Source organism: Panthera leo, chromosome B3 (genome assembly GCF_018350215.1).
Source record: "Panthera leo isolate Ple1 chromosome B3, P.leo_Ple1_pat1.1, whole genome shotgun sequence".
Lineage (NCBI taxonomy): Eukaryota > Metazoa > Chordata > Mammalia > Carnivora > Felidae > Panthera > Panthera leo.
In genome coordinates, this window is record NC_056684.1 from 58,141,293 (window position 1) to 58,164,563 (window position 23,271).

Genomic DNA, 23,271 nt, shown 5'->3' on the forward strand with positions numbered 1-23,271 from the left:
GGTGCTTATCCCTTTTATTTACAGGAAATGATACACACAAACTCTAAAAATGCGAAGTTGCAAATCATAGAGCAAGTTCACAGTCCAATTAATCCTTGAGCAGGGATGTAACGTAATTTTTAAAAATCCTCTAAGTTAGATAATCCTTGTTCCTGAAATAAGTTTTCATATAAAGTCAAGTCCGCGTGACTTAAGGACGGTTTTATAGACTTCAGTGATTTCAGAAAGTGCTCTTGTTTCACTGTGGTTGCGTCTAGTCCATTTTCTTGCAGAGCCAGCAAGGCAGCCTATAAGAGACAAACAATAGGAAGTAATTAATGTGCTTCATTTTTTACAATTTATGGCAATACTTCAAAACCTAAGTGTAAAAACCTCAGTCCCACTTCTCAGAATTCCAATACTCATGACCAAATATTAAAAAGTTAAATACGGTGTTTAAAAGTTGTCTCAATAGATCATCATTTCTTCTACATTAAACTCTAGCCTTAAATGGGAAAAAAGAAAATGCAAGTTGTAATAATAATATATACACTATGAGCCCATAAAAATATTTACAGATGAGAGACTATCTCCCTGACCTCAGAGTAGTTTTTGTTTTTTTTTTTAAGTTTATTTATTTTGAGAGACAGTATGTGCACATGAGTGGGGTAGGGAGAGAGAGGGAGACAGAGAATCCCAAGCAGGCTCCACACTGTCAGTGCAGAGCTGATGCGGGGCTCAAACTCACGAACCACGAGATCATGACCTGAGCCAAAATCAAGAGTCAGATGTTTAACTGATTGAGCCACCCAGGTACCCCAGAGTAGGAGTTTTTAAATAGGACACAGCACTGATCATAAAGGAAAAGGTCAAACACATACTCTATAACATAGCAATTCTCTCTATAAGTATATACAGACACATACACAAGATTGTTCATAGCAGCACAATTTATAAAAAAAAGTCGTAACCCAAACATTCAAAAGAATGAACACAGTATATTCATAAACCATAAAGTGATGGGCATGCACAAATTACTGTTATGCACAAAATCACAGATGAATTTCACAAACATAATCCTGAGTTAAAGAAGCAGACATAAAAGTGTACAGTATGGTCCTATTTTTATAAAGTTCAAAAATATGCAGACTAATCTCCCGTGCTGGAAGTCAGAAGAGTACTTCCCTTTTGGGAGAGAGATTGAGAAAGCCCCAAGCGAAGCTTCTGGGGTATTGATAATGTTCTCTTTCTTGGTAGTTACACAGTGTGTTCATTTTATGTTAATTCAGTGAACCATATCCTTATGGTCTGTGCATTTTCCTGAACAGTATATTTAATAAAAGGTTATGGAAAAGGAAACACCTACGATGGCTTCTTTTGCTCTCAAAATAAAGTCTAAATCCCTTAAAGTGGCTTACAAGGACCTGTGTGATCTGGCCATTGTCCATCTCCTCAATAAAGGCATGTTATCTCTTACTCCAGTCGTCCGCACATTTTCTCCCCTCCCTTAGCCTGGTCAATGGTCTCACCATCCTTCCAATCTCAGTTTACACAAGAGAGCCTTCTCTGATGCCCCCAAGTCTGGTTCAGTCCCACAACACCCTGAACTTCCTGATTCACCACATATTTTCAGTTGCCAACTGAGTACTACAATTTGCCTCTCTGCAACTCGCCATGCACCTGTAAGCTCTGGAAGGGAAGGGCAGTGGCCACATCTGTTTCACCTTCCACAGTGCCCACCACATAGCAGTCTTTCAGTAAATGCTACCAAGTGAATGAAGATCTGAATAAATGAAGAAATGTTCTCAACCATATGTTCCTTCACTAATTAACTTACTTCTTTGCAAAGGTTTCCAAGATCAGCACCAGAGAAAAAACAGGTTTCTGCTGCTAGGTTTTCTAAGGAAACATCGGGTCCCATTGGCATGTTTTTGGTATAGACTTTCAAAATAGAAAGCCTGCCCTGGAACAAAATTAAAAGTAATATGTTTATAATCTTATAACATTTATGTGTGACACAAAGCTAGATTAAAATATTTCAAGGGAGTGTTTCCTGTCATACTACAGAGAAATTGTTATGTATATTTTAATGATGAAACAATAAGAAAGAATCACTTCTGAAGAGATAAGAAAGAGTACCTCATCAATGGCTCATATGACAGTGGTAAAAATAATGACATGAAAAATTTCTAATACTTTTATAATCATTTTTAAAATAGCTGATTGTAGATATATTTCTTTAAGAGACATGATGAATCCCCTCTTTTGGGTACAAATAGTGTTATCAGACATGGATTAAGAAGGAAACACATGACTTATCCAGACATAATTTAAAAATAAACAGATATTTAAATATTTATTTATTTATTTTTTTTAGGAAGGGAGGAAAAAATTCATTCTTTGTCATTAGTCTCTCCCTATCGGTGGCTGTGGATGTTAAGGGCAAAAGATTTACTGATTCTTTGACTATGGATACATTGTGTAATCACTCTAATGGCAGATTTTCCCACTGTAAAATAAGGATACAGATACAAATATTCTCCAGACATTTTAGGATTCCTCCATTCTAGTTGTAAAATAATGTTGAGTATACCTAATAAGCTTGATATTTTGAGTCTGCCACAATAATGAAATAAGGCAACTACTTTTAACTTTTAGGCTTATGTTTCTCTGAAAATATGCCCAGAGTATCCAGCAAAAGCAGATCAAAATTATGACTTTATGAAGGGCCACCAGGCGAGGAAGAATGCAGAGCCCAGTGTAAGACACACACCAGGTACATATATATCCAGTTTGGGATTCAATGCTGCCAGGCTCCTTACAGCTCCAACACTGATGTATTAAGAATCCTAACATAGAGTAAAACATGTACAATTACCTCTTCATCTGGAGGTGGAATATAAATAATCTTATCTAATCTTCCAGGTCGTAATAAGGCATCATCTAATACATCAGGTCTATTTGTTGCAGCAACAATCATGACATTTCTATTAAAAACTTCTTGCAACTCTAACTGAGGGAAAATACACAACACAAAAGTAATGTCAATAAGTTGTTCGTTATTACATTTTTAAGAAATATAGATAAGAAGGGTCCATTTATTTTTAAATAAGCATATCCTTTTCTTGGGACGGGAACGCTTATACCCCCTTCTTGATCTCAAGGTATGCAAATACAAATTATTAACCAAAGAACTACCTTCTGTGTGTGGTGAAAGAACTGGCCAATCCTGGGGGACATCTCTCCATGTGAGAACCAATGGAAAGCCTACACCACAGCAGAGAACACCTACTGAATGTACCTGAGCCCCAGTGAATGATTGGTAGATGACTTGAAAAGACAAAGCATATGACTAACAGGTAGAGATGTATGGCTATGAAACACCCTGGCTCTAATGTCCTGGAAGATGGAGATTTACTTTACTTTTTATTTATTTTTCTTTCCAGAGGCAGAAATATGACAACATAAGCTGCAGATGGGTAAATCCTAGATGAAGGTAAGAAATACTGAAAAGCAGTCAGGGCAAGGCCTTGCATTCAAATTGAATGCTAAGCATTCAAAATTGTTTGTTGAGAGTTCAAAAAGTCCAGGACCTGATGGCTTCAAAGGGGTATTCTACCAAACATTTAAAGAAGAGTTAATACCTGTTCTTCTCAAACTATTCTCTTCTCAAACTAGAAGAAGAAGGAAAACTTCCAAATTCATTCTTTGAGGCCAGCATTACCCTGATACCAAAACCAGATAAAGATACCACAATAAAAGAGAACTAAAGGCCAGTATCTCTGATGTACATGAATGCAAAAATCCTCAACAAAATATTAGCAAACTGAATCCAACAATATATTAAAAAAAATAATTCACTATGATCAAGTGGGATTTATTCCTGGGATGCAAGGGTGGTTCAATATTCTCAGATCAATCAATGTGATACATCAATAGAGAAAGGACAAGAACCATATGATCCTCTCAATAGATGCACAAAAAGCAACTGACAAAGTACAACATCCATTCATGATAAAAACCCTCAACAAAATAGGTTTAGAGGGAACACACCCCAACATAATAAAGTCCATATATGAAAAACCCACAGCTAACATCATACTCAGTGATAAAAAAAAAACTGAGAGCTTTCCCCTAAGGTCTCAAGAACAGGACAGAGATGTCCACTCTCAACTACTTTTATTCAACACTGGACTAAAAGTCCTAACCACAGCAATCAGACAACAAAAAGAAACAAAGGCACCAAAAATGGCAAGGAGGAAGTAAAACTTTCACTATTTGCAGATGACATGATACTATATTAAGAAAATCCAAAAGACTCCGCCGAAAGACTGCTAGAACTGATAAATGAATGCAGTAAGGTTGCAGGATACTCAATGTACAGAAATCCATTGCATTTCTATACACTAATAATGAAACAGCAGAAAGAGAAATTTAAAAAACAATCCCATTTACAACTGCAGCAAAAATAATAAAATACCGAGGAATTAAACTTAACGAAGGAGGTGAAAGCCCTGTGTACTCTGAAAATTATAAAACACTGATGAAAGAAATTGAAGAATGAAAAGACATCCCATGCTCATGGATTGGAAGAACAAACATTGTTAAAATGTCTATACTACCCAGCAATCTGCAGATTTAATGCAATCTCTATCAAAATACCAACAGCACTTGCCATAGAACTAGAACAAGAATGCTAAAATTTGTATGGAACTACAAAAGACCCCAAAGTAACCTTGAAAAAGAAAAACAAAGATGGAAGCATCATAATTCCAGATTTCAAGTTACACTACAAAGCTGTAGTAATCTAAACAGTATGGTACTGATGGTATTGGCACAAAAATAGACACATAGATCAATAAAACAGAATAGAAAGCCCAGAAACAAATTCACAATTATATGGTGCCTTTGCCTCAACAAAGGAGGCAAGAATATGCAATGGGAAAAAGACAACAAATGGTGTTGGGAAAACTGGACAGCTACATGCAAAAGAATGAAACTGGACTATTTTCTTACACCATACAGAAAAATAAACTCAAAATGAATTAAGGACTTAATTGTGAGACCTGAAACCATAAAAATCCTTAAAGAGAGCACAGGCAGTAATTTCTCTGCATCAGCTGTAACGACATTTTTCTTGTCTCCTGAGGCAAGGGAAACAAGCTTTCAGAGACAAAGCACAAGTGGAGAAGAAGCAGAGAGAGAAGGAGACACAGAATCTGAAGCAGGCTCTAGGCTCTGAGCTGTCAGCACAGAGCCCGACACTGGGCTGGAACCCACAAACCATGAGATCACGACCTGAGCCAAAGTTGGACACTTGGGGTACCTGGGTGGCTCAGTCGATTGAGCATCCGACTTCGGCTCAGGTCATGATCTCATGGTCCGTGAGTTCGAGCCCTGCGCAGAGCTCTGTGCTGACAGCTCAGAGCCTGGAGCCTGCTTCAGATTCTGTGTCTCCCTCTCTCTGCCCCTCCCCCACTCGTGCGCGCGTGTTCTCTCTCTCTCTCTCTCTCTCAAAAATTAATAAACCTTAACAAAAATTAAAAAAAAAAAAAGTTGGACACTTAACCTACTGAGCCACCCAGGCACCCCTACTGTAGCATCATACAATAGCCAAATTACAGAAGCTGCCCAAGTATCCACTGATAGATGAATGGATAAAGAAGATATGGTATATATACAATGGAATATTATTCAGCCATAAACAAGAATGAAGTCCTGCCATTTGCAACAACATGAATGACTCTAGAGAGTATAATGCTAAGTGAAATAAGCCAGAGAAAGACAAATACCATATGATCTCACTCATATGTGGAATTTAAGAAACAAAACAAATGGACACAGGTTAAAAAAAAAAAGAGAGAGAAACAAACCAAAAAACAGACTCTTAACTATAGAAAACAGAGGGGAGGGGAGGAGGCAGGGTGGGTGGTGAAATAGGTGATGGGGCTTAAAGAGTAATCATGATGAGCACTGAGTAATACATGGAATTGTTGAATCACCAAATTGTATACCTGAAACTAGTATAACACTCTATGTTAACTACACTGGAATTAAAACATTTTTTTCTTTTTAATTGAACTGAATAATCAGAGTAGTTCACCATTAATGTGATCTCTCAAAGTAGTGAATTCCCTGTATCTGCAAAATTTTAGCAGAGGTGAGTGAACACCTGTCAGATGCTGTAGAAGGAATTCCTGTGTTACAAGAAAATTTGATTAGAAAATCTCATGGGTCCCTTCAGATTCTAGTGTCATATATTTCTCAAGAGCTATAAGACTCTCCGGTGGAATGATTTTTCAACTGGGAAACAAGTAAAAACAAGGAAAGAATAAAAGAAAACGGATCTGTTGGGTAATTTAAGGGTATCAAACTCTATCTAGGAAGAGACTCAGAAAGGGAAGAAGGGGCTTCTGAAGGTCATTTTAATTTCATTATAAGCAGGGAAACCCATTCCTCAAGAAAATCGGAAGTTGTGAATTACTAATTTCATTGGTAATAACAATGTTTTGTTTTGTTTCATATAAAAACTTTTAGAAAGAGATGAACACTGGTTCTTCAGGATATAAAAATAAGAATAAACCCCTTTTCTATGCAATATGTAACATTAGGTTTCTAAATCTCAGGAAAAATAAAATTCACATTCATATATATTTAAGATAACTTATAAAATTTATCTCATCTTTTCTAGCCAAATCACAATTTTTAGCAGCTCTGTAAACATCCAGCCAAACTGAAATTACATAATTCCTTCTATGAGATGAATCCACATAGGGAAAGCTAGTGTATATGCACTGTATTTAATATTGGCCTGGGTTTTGTATATTCTGGCTAATAAATACCTCTTCGTTTTTTCTCAGCTCCTTGTATTTACCCTGTTGATCTGATTTACTTCCTCTTCTCTCTGTAGTCTTCAGTCCTACACCATCTAATTCATTCAGGAGAACAGAAAGAACACGCTCTTGAACATTACATTCTGTTTTGCTGATGGATCGAGAGCCCAAGATTGAATCAATTTCATCCAAAAACACAATTGCTGGAGTATTTGCTCTTGCTTGTCGAAATACCTTTTGTTGGGAAAATAAAATTATTGAAAAGCTATACATTACTCAGTATTCAAGTGAGTATATGCTTTATGTATTACTACTTATAATTTTTAAAATGTAAAAAGAAGAGAAAGATGCTACATGTTTAAGAATTGGGGAATGAATAAATAGAACAAGAAAGAATGGAGTATTATGTACAGGTTAAAAATCATATTTTCAAAACATTTAATACTATGGAGTTTTAAAAATGATGATTTTAGAAAATCGTGATAAAGATATAATCTGCCCTCAAGTTTAAAACAAAAGCAAAAAAATAAAGGAAATTCACCAAAACGTTAACAGTAGGTAGAGATTACAAAGGATTTCTTACCTAACACTTTCCTATATTTCCTAAATTTTCTATAAACAAATATACATAACTTTTCTAGTTGAAAAAAAGGCCAGTAATATTTTTAATAACTAAGGTTTATCCTTAGGGCATATCATGAAAATTCAAAAAGACACTTAACTATATGGGAGAAAATAAACAAACACACCTGAGACAAGACTTTTTCTGAATCTCCAACAAAAGGAGAAAAGAGATCAGCTCCACTCACTGAAACAAAAGAGCAATGACAGCTTGTGGCCAGGGCCCTCACCAGGGTGGTTTTAGCACATCCAGGGGGACCATACAGGAGAACTCCCTTTGGCTGTGTCAGGCCCATCCTGACAAATTCCCGAGGGAATTTTAGAGGCCACTCAATACTCTGTAAGTACACAAAAAGAGACAATTGTTTTAGTATAATGATAAAACATGATATGATCCAGTAAATTCAAGTGTTCACTCAACAATTCTTAGGTACCTGTTATGAGCTGGAAATGCAGTCTACTCTCCACATAGCAACCAGTGATCTTATAACCTAAGTCAGGTCACATCATTTCCTGCTTCAAATCCTACGGTGACTTCCCATCAGAATTAGAATAAAAGCCACATCTGAACTCCTTCCTACCACTCCTTCCTATTACAAGGCCTTATGCAGCCTGTTTCCCAAACACCCCAGTTTGTTCCCATCTCAGGGCCTTTGTTTGCTATTCTTTCTCTGCCTGAACACTCCTTCAAAATCTGTGTGACTATCCCTCATCATTCAGTCTCAGCTCAAATGTCATTTCCTTGGAGAGGTCTTCCCTAACTACTTTAATTAAAGCAGACCCCACCCCCATCCCCGCCCGCCAATCTATTCTACTGCCCATCTTTTACTTTGGGAGCACTTACTCATTCACGATCTGAAATTATTATTTTTCCATGTTGGGTTTGTCATTCTGCCCTGCTAGAATGTAAATAAAGTTTACCACTTAAATTCCCATACCTAGAATGACACCTTCACAAAGTAAACATTCTACAAATGTTAACTAAATAGTAAACAAGTCCCCATTACCTCTGAGTATGTGGTTTTATTGTCATCATACTTTTATAGATGCAGAAACTCAGACTTACAACAGTGAAGTAATTCACCCAGGTCTTATTTCTAGTGAGGCAGCAGAACTAAGGCTGTCCCCCTCCCCCACCCCCCCACCAGGCAATGTAAATCAGGAAGTGCAAACTCTTAACTACTGATGTATTGTCTTTCTATTAAAAAAGGATAAGATCCCCGGAGCAAGGGAACTCAGATTTTAGTTGGGGAGGCAGGCTTGTAAACTAACAATGAGGCCAGAAAAGGGCATTCCACCGGAAGGAACAATACACACAGAGACACTTGAAACTCTTATTCATCCCAACAGTAAATAGTAACAGAAAGGAGAATAGGGGAAGCAAGGAGTAATGGAATGAAAGTGGAAGTAGGAGTCAGATTGTGTTAAGCCTTGAAAGTTTTAGTCAGCACTGAGGAAGCAGGATGAAGAATGGACTGGAAAGAAATAAACAGAAGCAGGGCGACCAGTTAGAAGTCTCTTGCAATAATTCTGACTACAAAAATAGTAAGGCTGGATGTGTCACAGGCACTGGAAGGGATAGATTTGAAACATAAAATTAACTCTTTTATTCAGGGACCATGTTTCTCTGTCTTTTTTTTTTTTTTTTTAATGTTTTTATTTATTTCTGAGAGAGGAAGGAGACAGAATGTGAGCTGGGGAGGGGTAGAGAGAGAGAGAGAGGCACAGAACCTGAGGAGGCTCCAGGCTCCAGGCTCCAAGCTGTCAGCCCAGAGCCCAATGCGGGGCTTGAACCTGTGAACCCTGAGATCATGATCTGAGCCTGAAGTCAGATGCTTAACTGACTGAGCCACTCAGGCACCCCTGCAGGGACTATGTTCTAAATCCAAAGGGGAACTTATGTGCACATATGGCACGACCCCTGCATTTAGAAGACAGGTTTCTGACTTAGGAGATGGGTTGCTGGCTTTATTCACAGAGGTAGAGAATCCAGGTGTGGAGGGTGGGTTGATTAGCTGAGCTATGGATGTCCTGAGTTTGAGATTCCTGGAAGTTACCTGGTAGGCAGACAGCTAAGTAGCTCTGATGATCGAAAGAACTATCTGTGTTGGATATAAAGATTTTTGAGTTAACTGTTTTCAGGGGACAGCGAAAGCCCTGGATATTGAGATCATGGACTCACAGAATGCAAAAAGAGGATTCCTAGGAGCTTGGAGTACTAACACTTATGGCAACATTAAGGAATGGAATGTTCAGAAAGGCAAGAAAGCTTAACATCTCAAAGCTAAAGAAATAGTGTTCGCAACAGGAAGTGTGGCTGATCTCTCACGCACTTTGTGAAGATTAAATGAGACAATGCATGTAAAAAATTAGGGAATGTTATAAATGCACTGATCCACGGACACAAGGATTCTAGGGTTCACTGTAGACATAGCTTCTAGTTATGATGAATAAATTGTAGTGACACTTATACATCAGTCTTTTGTATGGGGTTAGAGAAATCTAGTTCCTTATGGCAGGATCACCTGAAGGTAAATGAACAAAATTAATTTCTGAAACTGCAGTGCCAGTGAGAGGATCTGGAGAGTTGTGCTCCTTAGCATCCACTGTGAGAACCGTAGCCACCCAGGCCATACTGTGTATTATAACTTTGTGCTTTTATCAGTCCCAGGGCAAACTCGGGCCTGTAAACTAAAAATCTGTGTTTGTACCACCCACAAACTAAGAACCACTCTTACATTTTTAAATGCTTGAAAAGAAAATCAGAAGAATATTTTGTGACGTGTGACAATTATGATTTCAGTGTCCATAAAAAAAGTTCCATCAGAATGCAAGTAGTGATTACATATTGTCTTTGGCTGCTCTCATGCCATGAATACCGAGTTGAGTGGTTGCAATAAAGACTGTATGGCCCACCAAACCTGAAATGTTTACTCTCTGGCCCTCTACAGAAAAAGTCTGCTCACTCCATTCTAGATTATACAGTCTTTAAAGAAAACAACAAACAAGAGAAGGGTGAGGTAGGAAAATATGATGAATGGTATCTGACACCTATAGAAGCCCAGTTAAACAAGGACTGAGAAGTAACCCTTGGATTCAGATGTTCGGATGGCATTAGTTTCAGCAAGTGCAGTTTGTCTTCATCACAAAAGTGTTACACTTAAACTCTACCATTCTACTGGCGCAAGCAAACTCTCTCAATCACCTGTTTTAACTTCAGTTTTACATCTTCGAGGCCACCAATCTGCTCCCAGCCAACAGGCTTGATGTCCATCAGTCCAATGACACTTCGAAAGGATGAGGGTTGAATCTTTTTAAAAGCTTCAAGGAAGTCTGCTTCATCGATAGTCGGGTTGTCCTGGTTCTGAAGAAATATGCCCCAAAAAGCAAAATCAGACCAAAAATTACAGGGCCTTTTTGTGATACAGGAGCACAATTTCTTCTTCTTTTTTTTTTTAAAACTTCTTTTGATTTATAAATCTATTTTGCTATCATTATAAAGAATCCTACACACACAATACAAAAAAAATGAACAGTCTCCTCTCCTCTCCCAGCTCTCCCCACTACATCTCTAAAGGAAGTCAACCACTTTCTGTGTATGCCACTAGTATGTTTTATGACGGTAAGGACACATACATCTTTTCAAACAGATATATAAATGGGACCCCACTGTACAAATTAACCTGCACTTTTGTGCCACTTATGTTAGAAATCTTTTCTATCAGTTAATATAGTTCAACCTCACTCTTTCTGACACCATTGTATGAGTGTACCATAATTCAACTGCATCTTTCTGTTGAATGTTAGGTTGTTTCCAGTATTTTGTTATTAAAAACAAAGCTACAGCTGAAAGTGCTTGTGCACATGTTCAAGTATTTTATATAATTTCCTCCAAGTAGAATTACTGGGTTTAAGAGTATGCACATTTATGATTTTGACAGGTATTATCACACTGCTCTCAAAGCTGTCCAATAATATAAAGCTGTTCTTCCCATACCTCTCCAGCACTGTAGATCACCAAACTTTTAAATTTCTGCCAATGTGATAGAGGAAATCGTAACCACTATTGCGTTCATTAAATTTCTTCAATCAAGAGTGAGGTAGAGGGAATGATGGAATTAGAAGGTTAGCTATTTTGCAACCATTTAAAGTAAAGGCTGTCGGGGCAAGAATCATCTATGGGTACAAAAAAGGGGAGGGAAGTATGCCAAGGAGCACGATCTCAAAGGGTCTCTTCACAGATTTATTAGTTACAAAGGGAAACACACCACTATACAGTGGAGAAACTGGACAAAACTTGGACTGGCTAATCACCTCAATCACCAAAGAGAGACATCACCAACGAGGGGCACGCAGACATCCTGTGCCTTCATGTGTATTACCCTAAGGACACACTATCACTTATGGAGTATTCCAAATGGGCATGCATAACCTGAACCTGACTATGAACAAATATTAGACAAACCCAAATTGAAAAACATTTTATAAAATCACTGACCTAAAATGTCAATGTAAAATGTGTCATTTAAAAAAGCTAAGGGAGTACTGGAGATTAAAAGAAACTAAAAACTAAATGCAATATGTTAACCTGAACAAGATCCTGTACTGGAGGGGAAAAAATACTAAGATGATTGAAACAACTACCAAAATAAGAATATGGCCTGTAGATTTGATAACGTTTTGTATCCGTGTTAAATTTCATGAATATAATGATTATACATAATCATATTGTGGTCACGTATAGAGACATACTTGTTCTTAGGAAATAGATAACTAATGGGATATGATGCATGCAACCCATCCTCAATTGATTCAGAAAAAATAAGTAATATGTATACACATATACAATTAGAGACAGAGAAGGAGAGAGAGAATGATAAAGCTAATTTGGCAAAATGTTAAAAATTGGTGAATTTGGATGGAGGGTTTAGCAGGAGTTCTCTATTTTGCAACTTTCCTTAAAGTTTTTAATTATTTCAAAATAAAAAGTTAAAAAATAACTGAAAGAGACTAATTTTTAAAGAAAGTAAAGTTGAGGATTTTTCACGTTTATTGGCTGCTTGTAATCCTTTTACTGTCTCCTATCTGTTCATATTTTATTATCCATTTTCTCTTAGATTGTTGGTCTTACTGATCTGTGAGAATTCTTTCTATATCAAGGTAATTGGTCTTTTTGTCATAGGCCAAAGTATTTTTTCCCAGTCTGTCTTTTGTCTTGTCTTTGTTTATATATTGTTTTGCCATCCCCAAATCGTCAAATTAGTAAACCATTTCCTTTTTGGCATTAGGTTTTATGTTATGCTTAGAAAGGCCACCTTCACTTTAAGATTACATTGTGGAGAATCTTTCTTGCAATTTCCTTGATCATTGTAGTGAAACAGATTTTTTGTTACAGTTAAAAACTGCTTATATTTATAATATCTATTTGTAATATCTGTACTATATTTAAGATTTACCCTCATATCAAATTCTGAACACTTAGTTGTCAAAAAATTCCCATTTTCTTTCTTTTAAAAAATTTTTTTTTAACATTTATTTATTTCTGAGACAGAGAGAGACAGAGCATGAATGGGGGAGGGTCAGAGAGAGAAGGAGACCCAGAATCTGAAACAGGCTCCAGGCTCTGAGCTGTCAGCACAGAGCCCGACGCGGGGCTCGAACCCACGGACCGCGAGATCATGACCTGAGCTGAAGTCGGAGGCTTAACTGACTGAGCCACCCAGGCGCCCCAAAAATTCCCATTTTCAACAAGAAACTATTCTATCCCATTTATATAAGATTATATAAGTACATACATATATAGAAAGAGAGAGAGAGAGAAAGCTATTCTCAACAATGTTCCTAAAAATTAGAATCTCTGGGAGGTGAGATTTCATACAATTTTTACTTTCTTTATAATATTTTTATTTTGTTTAATTTCTCACAAAGAAAACTATTAAATAATTTTTTTAATAGTTTTTTTTCCTAATTGGCTAGGAGTATTAGATATTGGGTACCTGAATTATTTTTTTAATGTTAATTTATTTTTGAAAGAGAGAAAGACACACAGAACACAAACAGAGGAGGGGCAGAGAAAGAGGGAGACACAGAATCTGAAACAGGTTCCAGGCTCTGAGCTGTCAGCACAGAGCCCGACATAGGGCTCAAACCCATGAACTGTGAGATCATGACCTAAGCCACCCAGGCACCCCCTAACTAATTTTTAAGTAACACTAACTAAGATCACTTATATGTATATTATCTCACTTGATTCTAATAACCCTTTTAGGCAGATAAAATTCTTTCCCCTGTGTGTGTATATATTAAACTCTATTTCAAACCCTTTAATGGGATTACTTCACAAAAAGCTGAACAAACTTCAATGCACCCCTTGTCTGTCCTGGTATAGATGGAGGCAGCAGTAGCCCCTCAGCTGCCAGAGGGGTAAAGAAAAAAAAGGTGAAGCCAGTACCTTCCCAGATGCCTCTGTCCCTTCTTCCTTTTTGCCTTTCTTCCTTCCACTTCCCCTGGTTGTTTATGAACTCAGCCATCACCTGTGGTAGCTATGCCTGGGAAGGCCCCTCCTGAAGTAGCAGCTGGCTGGTCCACCTAAGCCAGGGTGTTTAAGGTCAAACCTGGAACTTCAAAGCAGAGGGAATACTAAATGTAAATCTCCCTTCCCAAACCCTGGTGCTCTCATCCTCCCTTCAAAAGGCATATATTCTCACACCTCTATGCATGAGAAGTGTCATTAAGTCTTCAAGCAGTTTTGGTTCTAAACCCAGAAGAAGAGAACTTATAAGTTCACATAACTCCTTCCCACCTTCAGAGTACATGTAAAAATAAATGGAAATGAGGAAGGATGTAAATTATATAGGTAAAAAGGTTTTCCAAACCTTGGCTGATAAGTCATCCTTTTATAATTTAAACAAACTAAAAACTGGTTTTTAAAAATTACCAGATTAAAGGCAATTTTAATGTTATAATAGTTACAATAGAGATCGAAAACTTTGTCCTAGAATCCTCAGGGTGCTGAAATTAATTTTTTTCTGAAGGGGTTTAGGGATTAATGACTACTTATTACATACAAAGTGAAGAGATTTTTCAATCCATAGTGTTGAAAACTATTATATTTAAAGCTAACATCTTAAATATTTTAAAGAAAAGTAGTCATGAATTAAAGATTTCAATGTCAAAGACAAGTTTAGAGAAAAATTCCAGGTGCCCAATCTTCTCCTGGGTTAGAAAAGTTTACTTTCAAAAAAAAAAAAAAGAAAAGAAAAGTTTATTTTCCCTACAAAATATTTATTAATAAGGAAAAAAACAGATGGAATGGGAACACAGTATTTCTGTGACCCTTATGCCAAAAATGCAAAAACTGAATCCAATCATGAGGAAACATCAGTGAAACCCAAATCAAGGAATAGTCTATAGAAAAAATAACCTGTAGTCTTAATAAGTTAGCCATAAAAGACTAAAAATGGTTCTAGGTTAAAGAATATTAAGAAATCAGGATAACTAAATGCAATGTGTAATCTTGGATTACTATTTTTTTTCCTTTTTAAATTTCTGCTAGAAAGGAAATTAATAGGATAGAGTCAAATTTGGATAAGGTCTACAGAGATTATACAAAAGTATCATGTCAGTGTTAATTTCCTCATGTTGATAATTATACTGTGGTTCAAGTCTTTGTTTTTAGAAAATATATACTTAAGATTTTAAGGTTAAAGGGACATCATGGCTGCAGTACATTCTCAAATGTTTCACACACACACTAGACATATATATATCATATATATGACATATATATGAAGAGAAATATATATGTACGTACATACATATAAAAACACAGAAGAGAGAAGGATAAAGCAAAACTGGAAAAATGCTACATTTGGAGAATCCAGGTAAAGCACATATAGAAATTGTTTGTACTGTTTTTGCAACTTTTCTCTAAGTCTGAAATTGCTTCAAAATAAACAAAACCAAAAATTAAAAAGAAATACATTTGATTCTTCTGGGGGCCACGCTATCTTTTCCCTAGCTGCTCTGGGCTTCTGCACTAGGCGGTTCCTTTGGCAATGAGGGAAAATGTCCTGGTAGACCTGGAAGACTCAGCCCTCTATCCCCACCTTCAGTCTTATGCTATTCCCATGGAGCGGAGAGGTAGAAATACAGGTAAGAAATAACTGTGGAAGGTATCAAAAGTTCCAAAAAAATGTACTTACCACTTGTTTAATCCCAAATTAATTTGCTATATTAATGAAAAGGCCAACATACACAGTCATAAATCAGTGCTTCCTACCTTCTTACTATGAAGGAGAGCGTGCAGGGCAGCTTCTCTACAAAGTGCAGTCAAGTCCGCACCAACATAACCAACTGTCATTTCTGCAAGGAGGCTCAAATCGACTTGACTGGAGATGGGCATCTTTGCGGTAATCACCTGGAGTATTGCCTTTCTTTGTTTAAGTGTGGGAGTCCCAATGACAACCTATATGCAAAGCAAAAAAAGAGAAATTAAAGCTTACACATATCCTCTCAAAGGTGTATACTTACTGAGCAAATTTGGAACTACAACTATGTACTCTTAAGGATGCCATAGATTCTGAATATATTAAAATCCTAATTTTCCAGAGGAGTAACACTGGCTGGATAGTTGCACAATGAAAATTACATACAGATCTTCCTCACCTTAAGATGGGGTTACATCCCAATAAATGCATCGTAAGTTGGAATTACAGTAAGTGGAATTATCCACATTTAATATACCTAACGTACTGAACATCACAGCTTAGCCTAGCCTACTTAAATATGCTCAGAGCACTTACATTATCAGCCAGTGGTTCGGCGAAATCATCTAGCACAAAACCTATTTTACAATAAAGTTTTGAGTATCTCATACAATTTATTGAATACTGTATGAAAGTGAAAAACAGAATGTTTGGATGAGTACAAAACGGTTGTCAACGTGTCAGCTGTTTACCCTCATGATCTCGCGGCTGCCCAGCATCACAAGAGAGCATTTTACAGTATATTGCTAGCCTGGCAAAAGATCAAAATTCAAAATACGTTTCCTACTGAATGACTATGGCATTCACACCACCATAAAATCAGAGGCCCTCTGTATGTCATTTAACAACATTTTGTTATTTTTTACAACTTCCCAAGTTCTACCAGCCAGGGGTGCAACAGTAAACCAGATAGTCTAGGTCCCTGCCCTTACGGATTTTATTCAGGAGACAAGTACTAGATGATGCAAAAAAGAAACAAATGTGCTCAAGTTCTGCACAGATTAAGCTAAAGTGTGCAATTATCATCTGTCTCTTTAGATTCCTAACACAAAGTTCAAATATCACTTAAATTAACCACTATTCAAACTATTTAATCAGGAATCAATTTGAGACTAAAGCTTGTAAAATAGTTCAGCTTTTGAGTACTCAATCTTTCTGGCAACTCAGGGAGCAATTGTGGGTGATTTCTCACTTGTGGGTCAGGATGCTGGTGTCCTGACAAGGAATGAATAAGTCCAGAAGAATTAATGCCTGCTTTGATTTAGTTCTTCCCCGACTTCTCCCTTTTTATTTCAACACATTCATTTCTTGAAGCTATCCTAATTTTAATTCTCATTCCAAATCCATAAGAGTTGAATACACTTATAGCTGAACTAGTTCCCTAAAAAATTAACATTACTGGTGGTACTCATCTTCAGGACCTGCACAACAAAACTCATCCCTAAAGGCCACCTTGCTTCTCAATTTGACTCGGGAAAAACAGGTCCCGGCTCACAGATCACACACAAGGACAGAGAACAGGTTCTCTGCACCACACAAAGCCCCACTCCAGCCTCACCGACTGCCAACCTAAGTGGCAACCGCCTAGGGGAAGCCAATCAAGGCCAGAAGAGGCCGAGGTTCCAGGAACAGAGGTCTGACTGGCCCCGCCTATTTACCTCTCGGTCAAATCTCCCCGGTCTGCGCAGCGCTGGGTCTAGAGCGTCCGGCCGGTTGGTGGATGCCACGACCACCACCTCGCGGTCCCCACTGATGCCGTCTAGCAGCGTCAACACCTGGGCCACCACTCGGCTCTCGGGGGCTCGGTGTGGGCCGCCCCGCCGGGGACACAGGGCGTCCAACTCGTCCAGGAAGAGGAGGGTGGGTCTGCAGCTGGCCAGCTCCCGCGCGCGCCGGAACACCTGCCTGACGTTCTCCTCGGTCTCCCCGGGCCGGGTGCCCTGTAGCGCGGGGGCGCTCACTGCCAGCAGCTCCGCGCCCGCTTCCCGGACCACCGCCCGCACTAGCTGAGTCTTGCCCACTCCGGGGGGACCCGCCAGGAGCACCCCGCGAGGCACTGCCAGCCCCAGGGCCGCCAAGGTGCGAGGGTAGCGGAGCGGCAGGCTGAGGAGCTCCCGCAGCGAGTCGGCCGCCTCCGAAAGGCCCCCCAAGGGCACCTCGGGCCGCGGCTCCGCTTCCGACGGAGGCACCCCGCTGAGACTGATGCGGGTGCGAGGAGTGACTAGCCCGGCCGGATCCGGGCTGGGCGCCCCGCTGACGATGTGCAGCGCGGCTACAGGACCCGGGGCGCCCGGCGGAGCGGTCACCACGTGGCCCCGGGAGACAGGTCGGTTCCTGAGAAGCTCTTGCGCCACCTCCAGCACCGCGGCTGGATTCGAGGCACCGGGCGCGCCCGCCCCCTCCCGCAACACCGGCCACACACTGAGGTGCCGCAGCGACGGGCAGGACACCAGGCGGAGGCTGCTTAAGCGGAGATTCCCCCGGAACACTGAAGCCTCCACGGCCGCCCCGGGGCTCGCGCACTGCGGATCCAATTGCACAAAGCCGTCTGCTCCGTCCCGCCGCAGCCAGGCGGTGCAGACGCAGGAGCCGCCGTCAGGCAGAGAGATCTTCACCGCCGAGCCCAAGTGCGCGCCCAAGGCGCGGAGGGCGGCCGGGCCCAAGCGACAGCGCTGAGTGCCCCTGTCCTTAGCGTCTAAGGGTAGCACCTTTAAGAGCGGCTCTTCAGGAAGGGGACCTGAGTCCGGAGCCATTGCCCACAGAGAAACTCAAGCCGAGGAAAGTGGGATAGGAATTCCACCCGGCCTGGGAAAGCGGGAACACCCCGCTCTTCGGCCGGAAACAGGTGACGCGCATGCGTCAGTGATGGCCCTCAGTTGCCAGTCCCTGAGCGGAAGCGGAAAGGGCCAATCGGAATTTAGACTGTGCTGTGGCTGTCGGTGTTGTGGTGTTGGATTTAACAAAACTCAGTGGCCCATTCCAGAACTTTAAGGAAAAGGCTTTAGTTATGGGTGTCTGGGAGGCTGCGTAAGCTAGCTTCAGTAGGCCATTAAGCATATATATATATATATATATATATATATATATATATATATATATATACACACACCGGTGACTTAGAGAGTCCCCCGCATAGCATGCTCTCCCTGGCTCTCAGAGCCGAGCATCACCACCAGTACTTTTGGGCTATCATCTTAGAGGCTGTATTTTGTGAAAAAACCTCAACTGTCCTGGTGGGCAAAATATTTTGGAGTGCTCTGGTGCTAATATCTAAGGTGACTTAGAGTAGCTGAGAAAAACTTGGCACCTCTGATGAATGTGGATTCTAACGTTCTGAAGATCCAGGCATGCCCCTCCTACGGAAAAGCACCAGGATTGCAAAAGAGAAGCACAGGGTAGCATTTTAAATCCCCAGGAGAGAGAAAAGAAGGAAAACCAGGCCATCTAACCTATTTGTGGCACACCAATACATTCTGTTCAGATTCCTTACTCCTGTAGGGAGCAAGGGCAGGCTGGGTAAACTGTACCACAATGGCACACTGATTATTTTGAATTAAAGCTACTTGGGGCAAGGACACTCAGGCTCTCCTCTGTATCCCTGAAAGCAGGAAATAAACCTCCCATGTGAAAGGTAGTAAGAAGTAGGAACTTAAAAACTGAGAAAGCTGTAGAAATAAACCTTGTTGCTTTTTTACTAATCTACTACCTCAGCCCAAATTCTACTTAGAATTCATTACTAATTAAAGCTTCCAGGGCGCCTGGATGGCTCAGTCAGTTAAGCATCAGACTCTTGGTTTTGGCTCAGGGCATGATCTCACAATTTGAGTTCAATCCCCACATTGGGCTCGGTGCTGAATGCACGGAGCCTGCTTGGGATCTGTCTCCTCTCTGTCCCTCCCTCTTTCCCTCCTCTGCTCATGCTCTATCTCTTTCTTTCAAAATAAACAAAAAACAAAAAAAACTCCCAAGCATTTTTTAGATCCTGTCAATTCCTCACAAATTTATTGTCTCTTTGTCTAAGAAGCATAAAAACTGCCTGCATTGGTCATTTCTTTATGTCTCAATTTCATTATTGGGTCTCTGCATACGTAACAATAAAACTTTGGGTTTTCTCCCCTTCTTAATTGGTCTTGTGTAAATTTAATTCTTAGTCTAGCAGAAAGATCTTGAAAGGCAGAGAGAGAATGCTCCTTCCTTACACTTCTCTGAATGTTCTTTGACAACAATTATAAACTCTTCTGTTCATGTGTTTATTGTCTTCTTGGTGCACAGCAGTACTAAGGCCTGTATTAGAGATGATGGTGGTCTACATCATTAAGACTGCTGCCTGCTCTTCTCTTCCCACTGTTCCTCTCCCTTCCACATAGTGGATTACTCTTTTTTTTAACTTAAAAATTTTTTTAGAATTTATTTTAATTCCAGTATATTTAACATACAGTGTTATATTAGTTTCAGGTGTACAATATAGTAATGCAACAATCCTATATATTAGTGCTTATCATTATCAAGATAAGTGTACACTTGAATCTCCTTCACCTGTTTTATCCATCCTCTCACCCATCTCCCCTCTGATAACCATCTGTTTGTTCTCTATAGTTAAGAGTTTGTTTTGGGGGGTTGTCTTTTTTTCCCTTTGTTCATTTGTTTCTTAAATTCCAATATGAGTGAAATCATATGGTATTTGTCTTTCTCTGACTTATCTTGCTTAGCATTATAGTCTCTAGCTCCATCCATGTTGTTGCAAATGGCAGGGTTTCATTCTTTTTATGGCTGAATATTCCATTGTACATATGTACCGCATCTTCTTTATCCATTTATCAATGGACACTTGGGTTGCTTCCATAATTTAGCTATTATAAATAAGGCTTCAGTATACATAGGGGGTACATATATCCTTTCAAATTAGTGTTTTCATATTCTTTGGGTAAATACCCAGTAGAGTCATTACTGAATCAGAGGGTAGTTCTATTTTTAATTTTTTGAGGAACCACCACAGTGGCTGCACCAGTTTACATTCCCACCAACAGTGCATGAAGGTTCCATTTTCTCCACATCTTCACCAACACTTGTTGTTTATTGTGTTTTTTTTTAATTTTTAATATTTATTTATTTTTGAGAGAGAGAGACAGAGTGTGAGCAAGGGAGGGACAGAGAGAGAGAGAGAGAGAGAGAGAGAGAGAAAGGGAGACACAGAATCTGAAACAGTCCCCAGGCTCTGAGCTGTCAGCACAGAGCCCAATGTGGGGCTTGAACCAATAACCATGAGATCATGACCTGAGCCAAAGTCGGATGCTTCACCAACTGAGCCACCCAGGCGCCCCTCTTGTGTTTTTTATTTTAGCCATTCAGACAGTTGTGAGGTGATATCTCATTGTGATTTTGGTTTACATTTCCCTGATGATGAGTGATGTTGAGCATCTTTTCATGTGTCGGTTCGTCATCTATAGGTCTTCTTTGATAAAATGTTTATTCATGTCTTTTGCCCATTTTTAATTGGATTATTATTATTTATTTATTTATTTATTTATTTATTTTTGGTGTTGAGTTGTATAAACTCTTTATATATTTTGGATACTAACCCTTTATTGGATATGTCATTTGCAAATATCTTTTCCCATTCAGTAGAGAGTTGCCTTTTAGTTTTGTTGATTGTTTCCTTTGCTGTGCAGAAGCTTTTTATTTTGATGTAGTCCCAATCAAACGTAGTTTATTTTTGCTTTTGTTTCCCTTGCTTTAGAGACATATCTAGAAAGATGTTGTTATGGCCAATGTCAGAGAAATTACTGGCTGTGCTCTCTTTAAGGATTTTTATGGTTTCAGGTCTCACATTTAGGTCCTTAATCCATTTGGAGTTTATTTTTGTGTATGGTGTAAGAAACTGGTCCAGTTTCATTCTTTTACATGTAACTGTCCAGTTTTCCCCACACAATTTGTTGAAGACAAAATTTCCCATTGCATATTCTTGCCTCCTTTGTTGAATATTAATCGACCATATAATTATGAATTTGTTTCTGGGTTTTCTATTCTGTTCTATTGATCTATGTGTCCATTTTTGTGCCAGTACCATATTGTTTTGATTACCACAGCTTTGTAGTATAACTTAAAATCTGGAATTGTGATACCTCCAGTTTTGTTTTTCTTTGGCTTTGGCTATTCAGGGTCTTTTGTGGTTCCATACAAATTTTAGGATTGTTCTAGTTCTGTGAAAAAGTGCTGTTGGTATTTTGATAGGGACTGCATTAAATGTGTAGATTGTTTTGGGTAGTATGGACATTAGCAGTATTTGTTCTAGATTATTATTCTTCCTCTGTATCAGCTAGAATACATTTCCTATCCTTTTAAATTCTGCTCAGGAAAAAGGGCTCCAGATCTTTCAAGGTCAAGAAAATATGCTTTGTTTTTATCTTACTCACATCTCTCTACCTCTATTTTTTCCACTTCATTGCACCCCAAACTTATTTTATTACAAAACTGAGATTGCAGACAGAGTGCGTAAGTCACTGGGGGCTGGTGGGTTTCTTTCTGCTAATACAAATAATCTATTATGGACTTTCTAGAAATGTCTTCTCAATAGAAAGTACTGTGAGATCTGGGATCTTAAGACCAATGCCAGTTCCCTTTATTCTACTCAAACCTCAGGGCAGACACTATGACTGACTTCTAGATTCCACATTCACGTATTTGGTCTCCTGCTGTATGTTTCCAGCTCCAGTGCTGGAACAACTTAAAAGGAATCAGGAAATAGCATACCTAGGAGAGGTTCTGAACTGGATAAGCCACCCATTACATACCATTTTCTTCTTTTTCTTAATCTTATTGCCTGTTTGGAGAACAAAGACTCCAAAGTAAGACTTGTCAAGAAAAGTTTTGTATTTTCTGAAATAAAAAGCCAGTATTTTCACTGACCCCTGTAGGGGTGGCTATAATGCCCATCAAGTTATTCTATCACAGATGTTCTTTTATTCTGGTCCCAAGAAGCTTTGAAGATCAAAAAAAAAAAAAAAAAAAAAAGGCGGGGGGAGAAGACTTAATGAGAAAATGATAACTGTCTTAAATATGTGAAGGGCTGTCATATAAAAGAGTTGCTAGATTTATATATATCTGCAGTGCAGAATTGTCCAGAAAGTGAAAGGTTAATGGAACGAACATAAGAGTCTTCCTCCTCATATTTTGAGTAAGGTTATATGGTTATATGAAGAGTTTTTATATGCTACAGCTAAGAGGCATAACCAAAGCCAACATAAGGAGGTAAGTAAAGTTAAATCAATGTTAGAATTTTCTGCATTTGATGTAAAGGAAAATACATGTTGCTTTGGGTTCTCTGACTTGTAGGACCCATATGCCCAGAAAATATTTACTTTACCCTTCTCCAAAAGTTCCCATTCTCACCTTAGGTTGCAAACAAAAGCATCCAGGAATCCTGTTTCTGGACCTTCGACCCTTATCCACACACTCTCAGCAGAATTATAACCAGCTTTTCCAGTCAGCCGGTGAAATTCACGGTGTCCCTTCCCTTTAGGTCAAACCATTTCCAACACTATTATTTCAACTATCTTAATGTTTACATATAT

The 23,271-nt window shown here is 39.0% G+C and overlaps 1 protein-coding gene across 4 annotated transcripts; it reads right to left on the reverse strand.

Moving 5' to 3' along the window:
• On the reverse strand, positions 1 to 18,761 carry SPATA5L1 (spermatogenesis associated 5 like 1). Of its 4 annotated transcripts, none has more exons than XM_042942140.1 (8): positions 17,359 to 18,761; positions 15,715 to 15,900; positions 10,639 to 10,797; positions 7,562 to 7,771; positions 6,854 to 7,046; positions 2,858 to 2,988; positions 1,817 to 1,942; positions 1 to 287 (listed from the first exon to the last, which is right to left on the reverse strand). In XM_042942140.1, the coding sequence occupies exons 1-8, from the start codon at positions 18,451 to 18,453 to the stop codon at positions 120 to 122; spliced, it is 2,268 nt and encodes a 755-aa protein (XP_042798074.1). In that variant the 5' UTR covers positions 18,454 to 18,761; the 3' UTR covers positions 1 to 119. The 4 variants fall into 4 exon arrangements, with proteins under 4 accessions (XP_042798074.1, XP_042798073.1, XP_042798076.1 ...); XM_042942139.1 differs by having other exon boundaries at positions 2,858 to 2,992; positions 6,822 to 7,046; XM_042942142.1 differs by lacking the exons at positions 1 to 287; positions 1,817 to 1,942 and having other exon boundaries at positions 2,864 to 2,988; positions 6,822 to 7,046.
• Positions 18,762 to 23,271: the final 4,510 nt, after the last annotated feature.

Excerpts from the sequence above, each read along its gene's own strand:
- SPATA5L1 (XM_042942139.1), bottom strand. The coding sequence starts at position 18,453 with ATGGCTCCGGACTCAGGTCCCCTTCCTGAAGAGCCGCTCTTAAAGGTG. Across the intron at positions 7,772-10,638 it reads TAAAACTGAAGTTAAAACAG|AGTATTGAGTGGCCTCTAAA; the intron begins GTGATTGAGAGA and ends GTGTACTTACAG. Across the intron at positions 1,943-2,857 it reads TTCCACCTCCAGATGAAGAG|GGCAGGCTTTCTATTTTGAA; the intron begins GTAATTGTACAT and ends ATTTTGTTCCAG.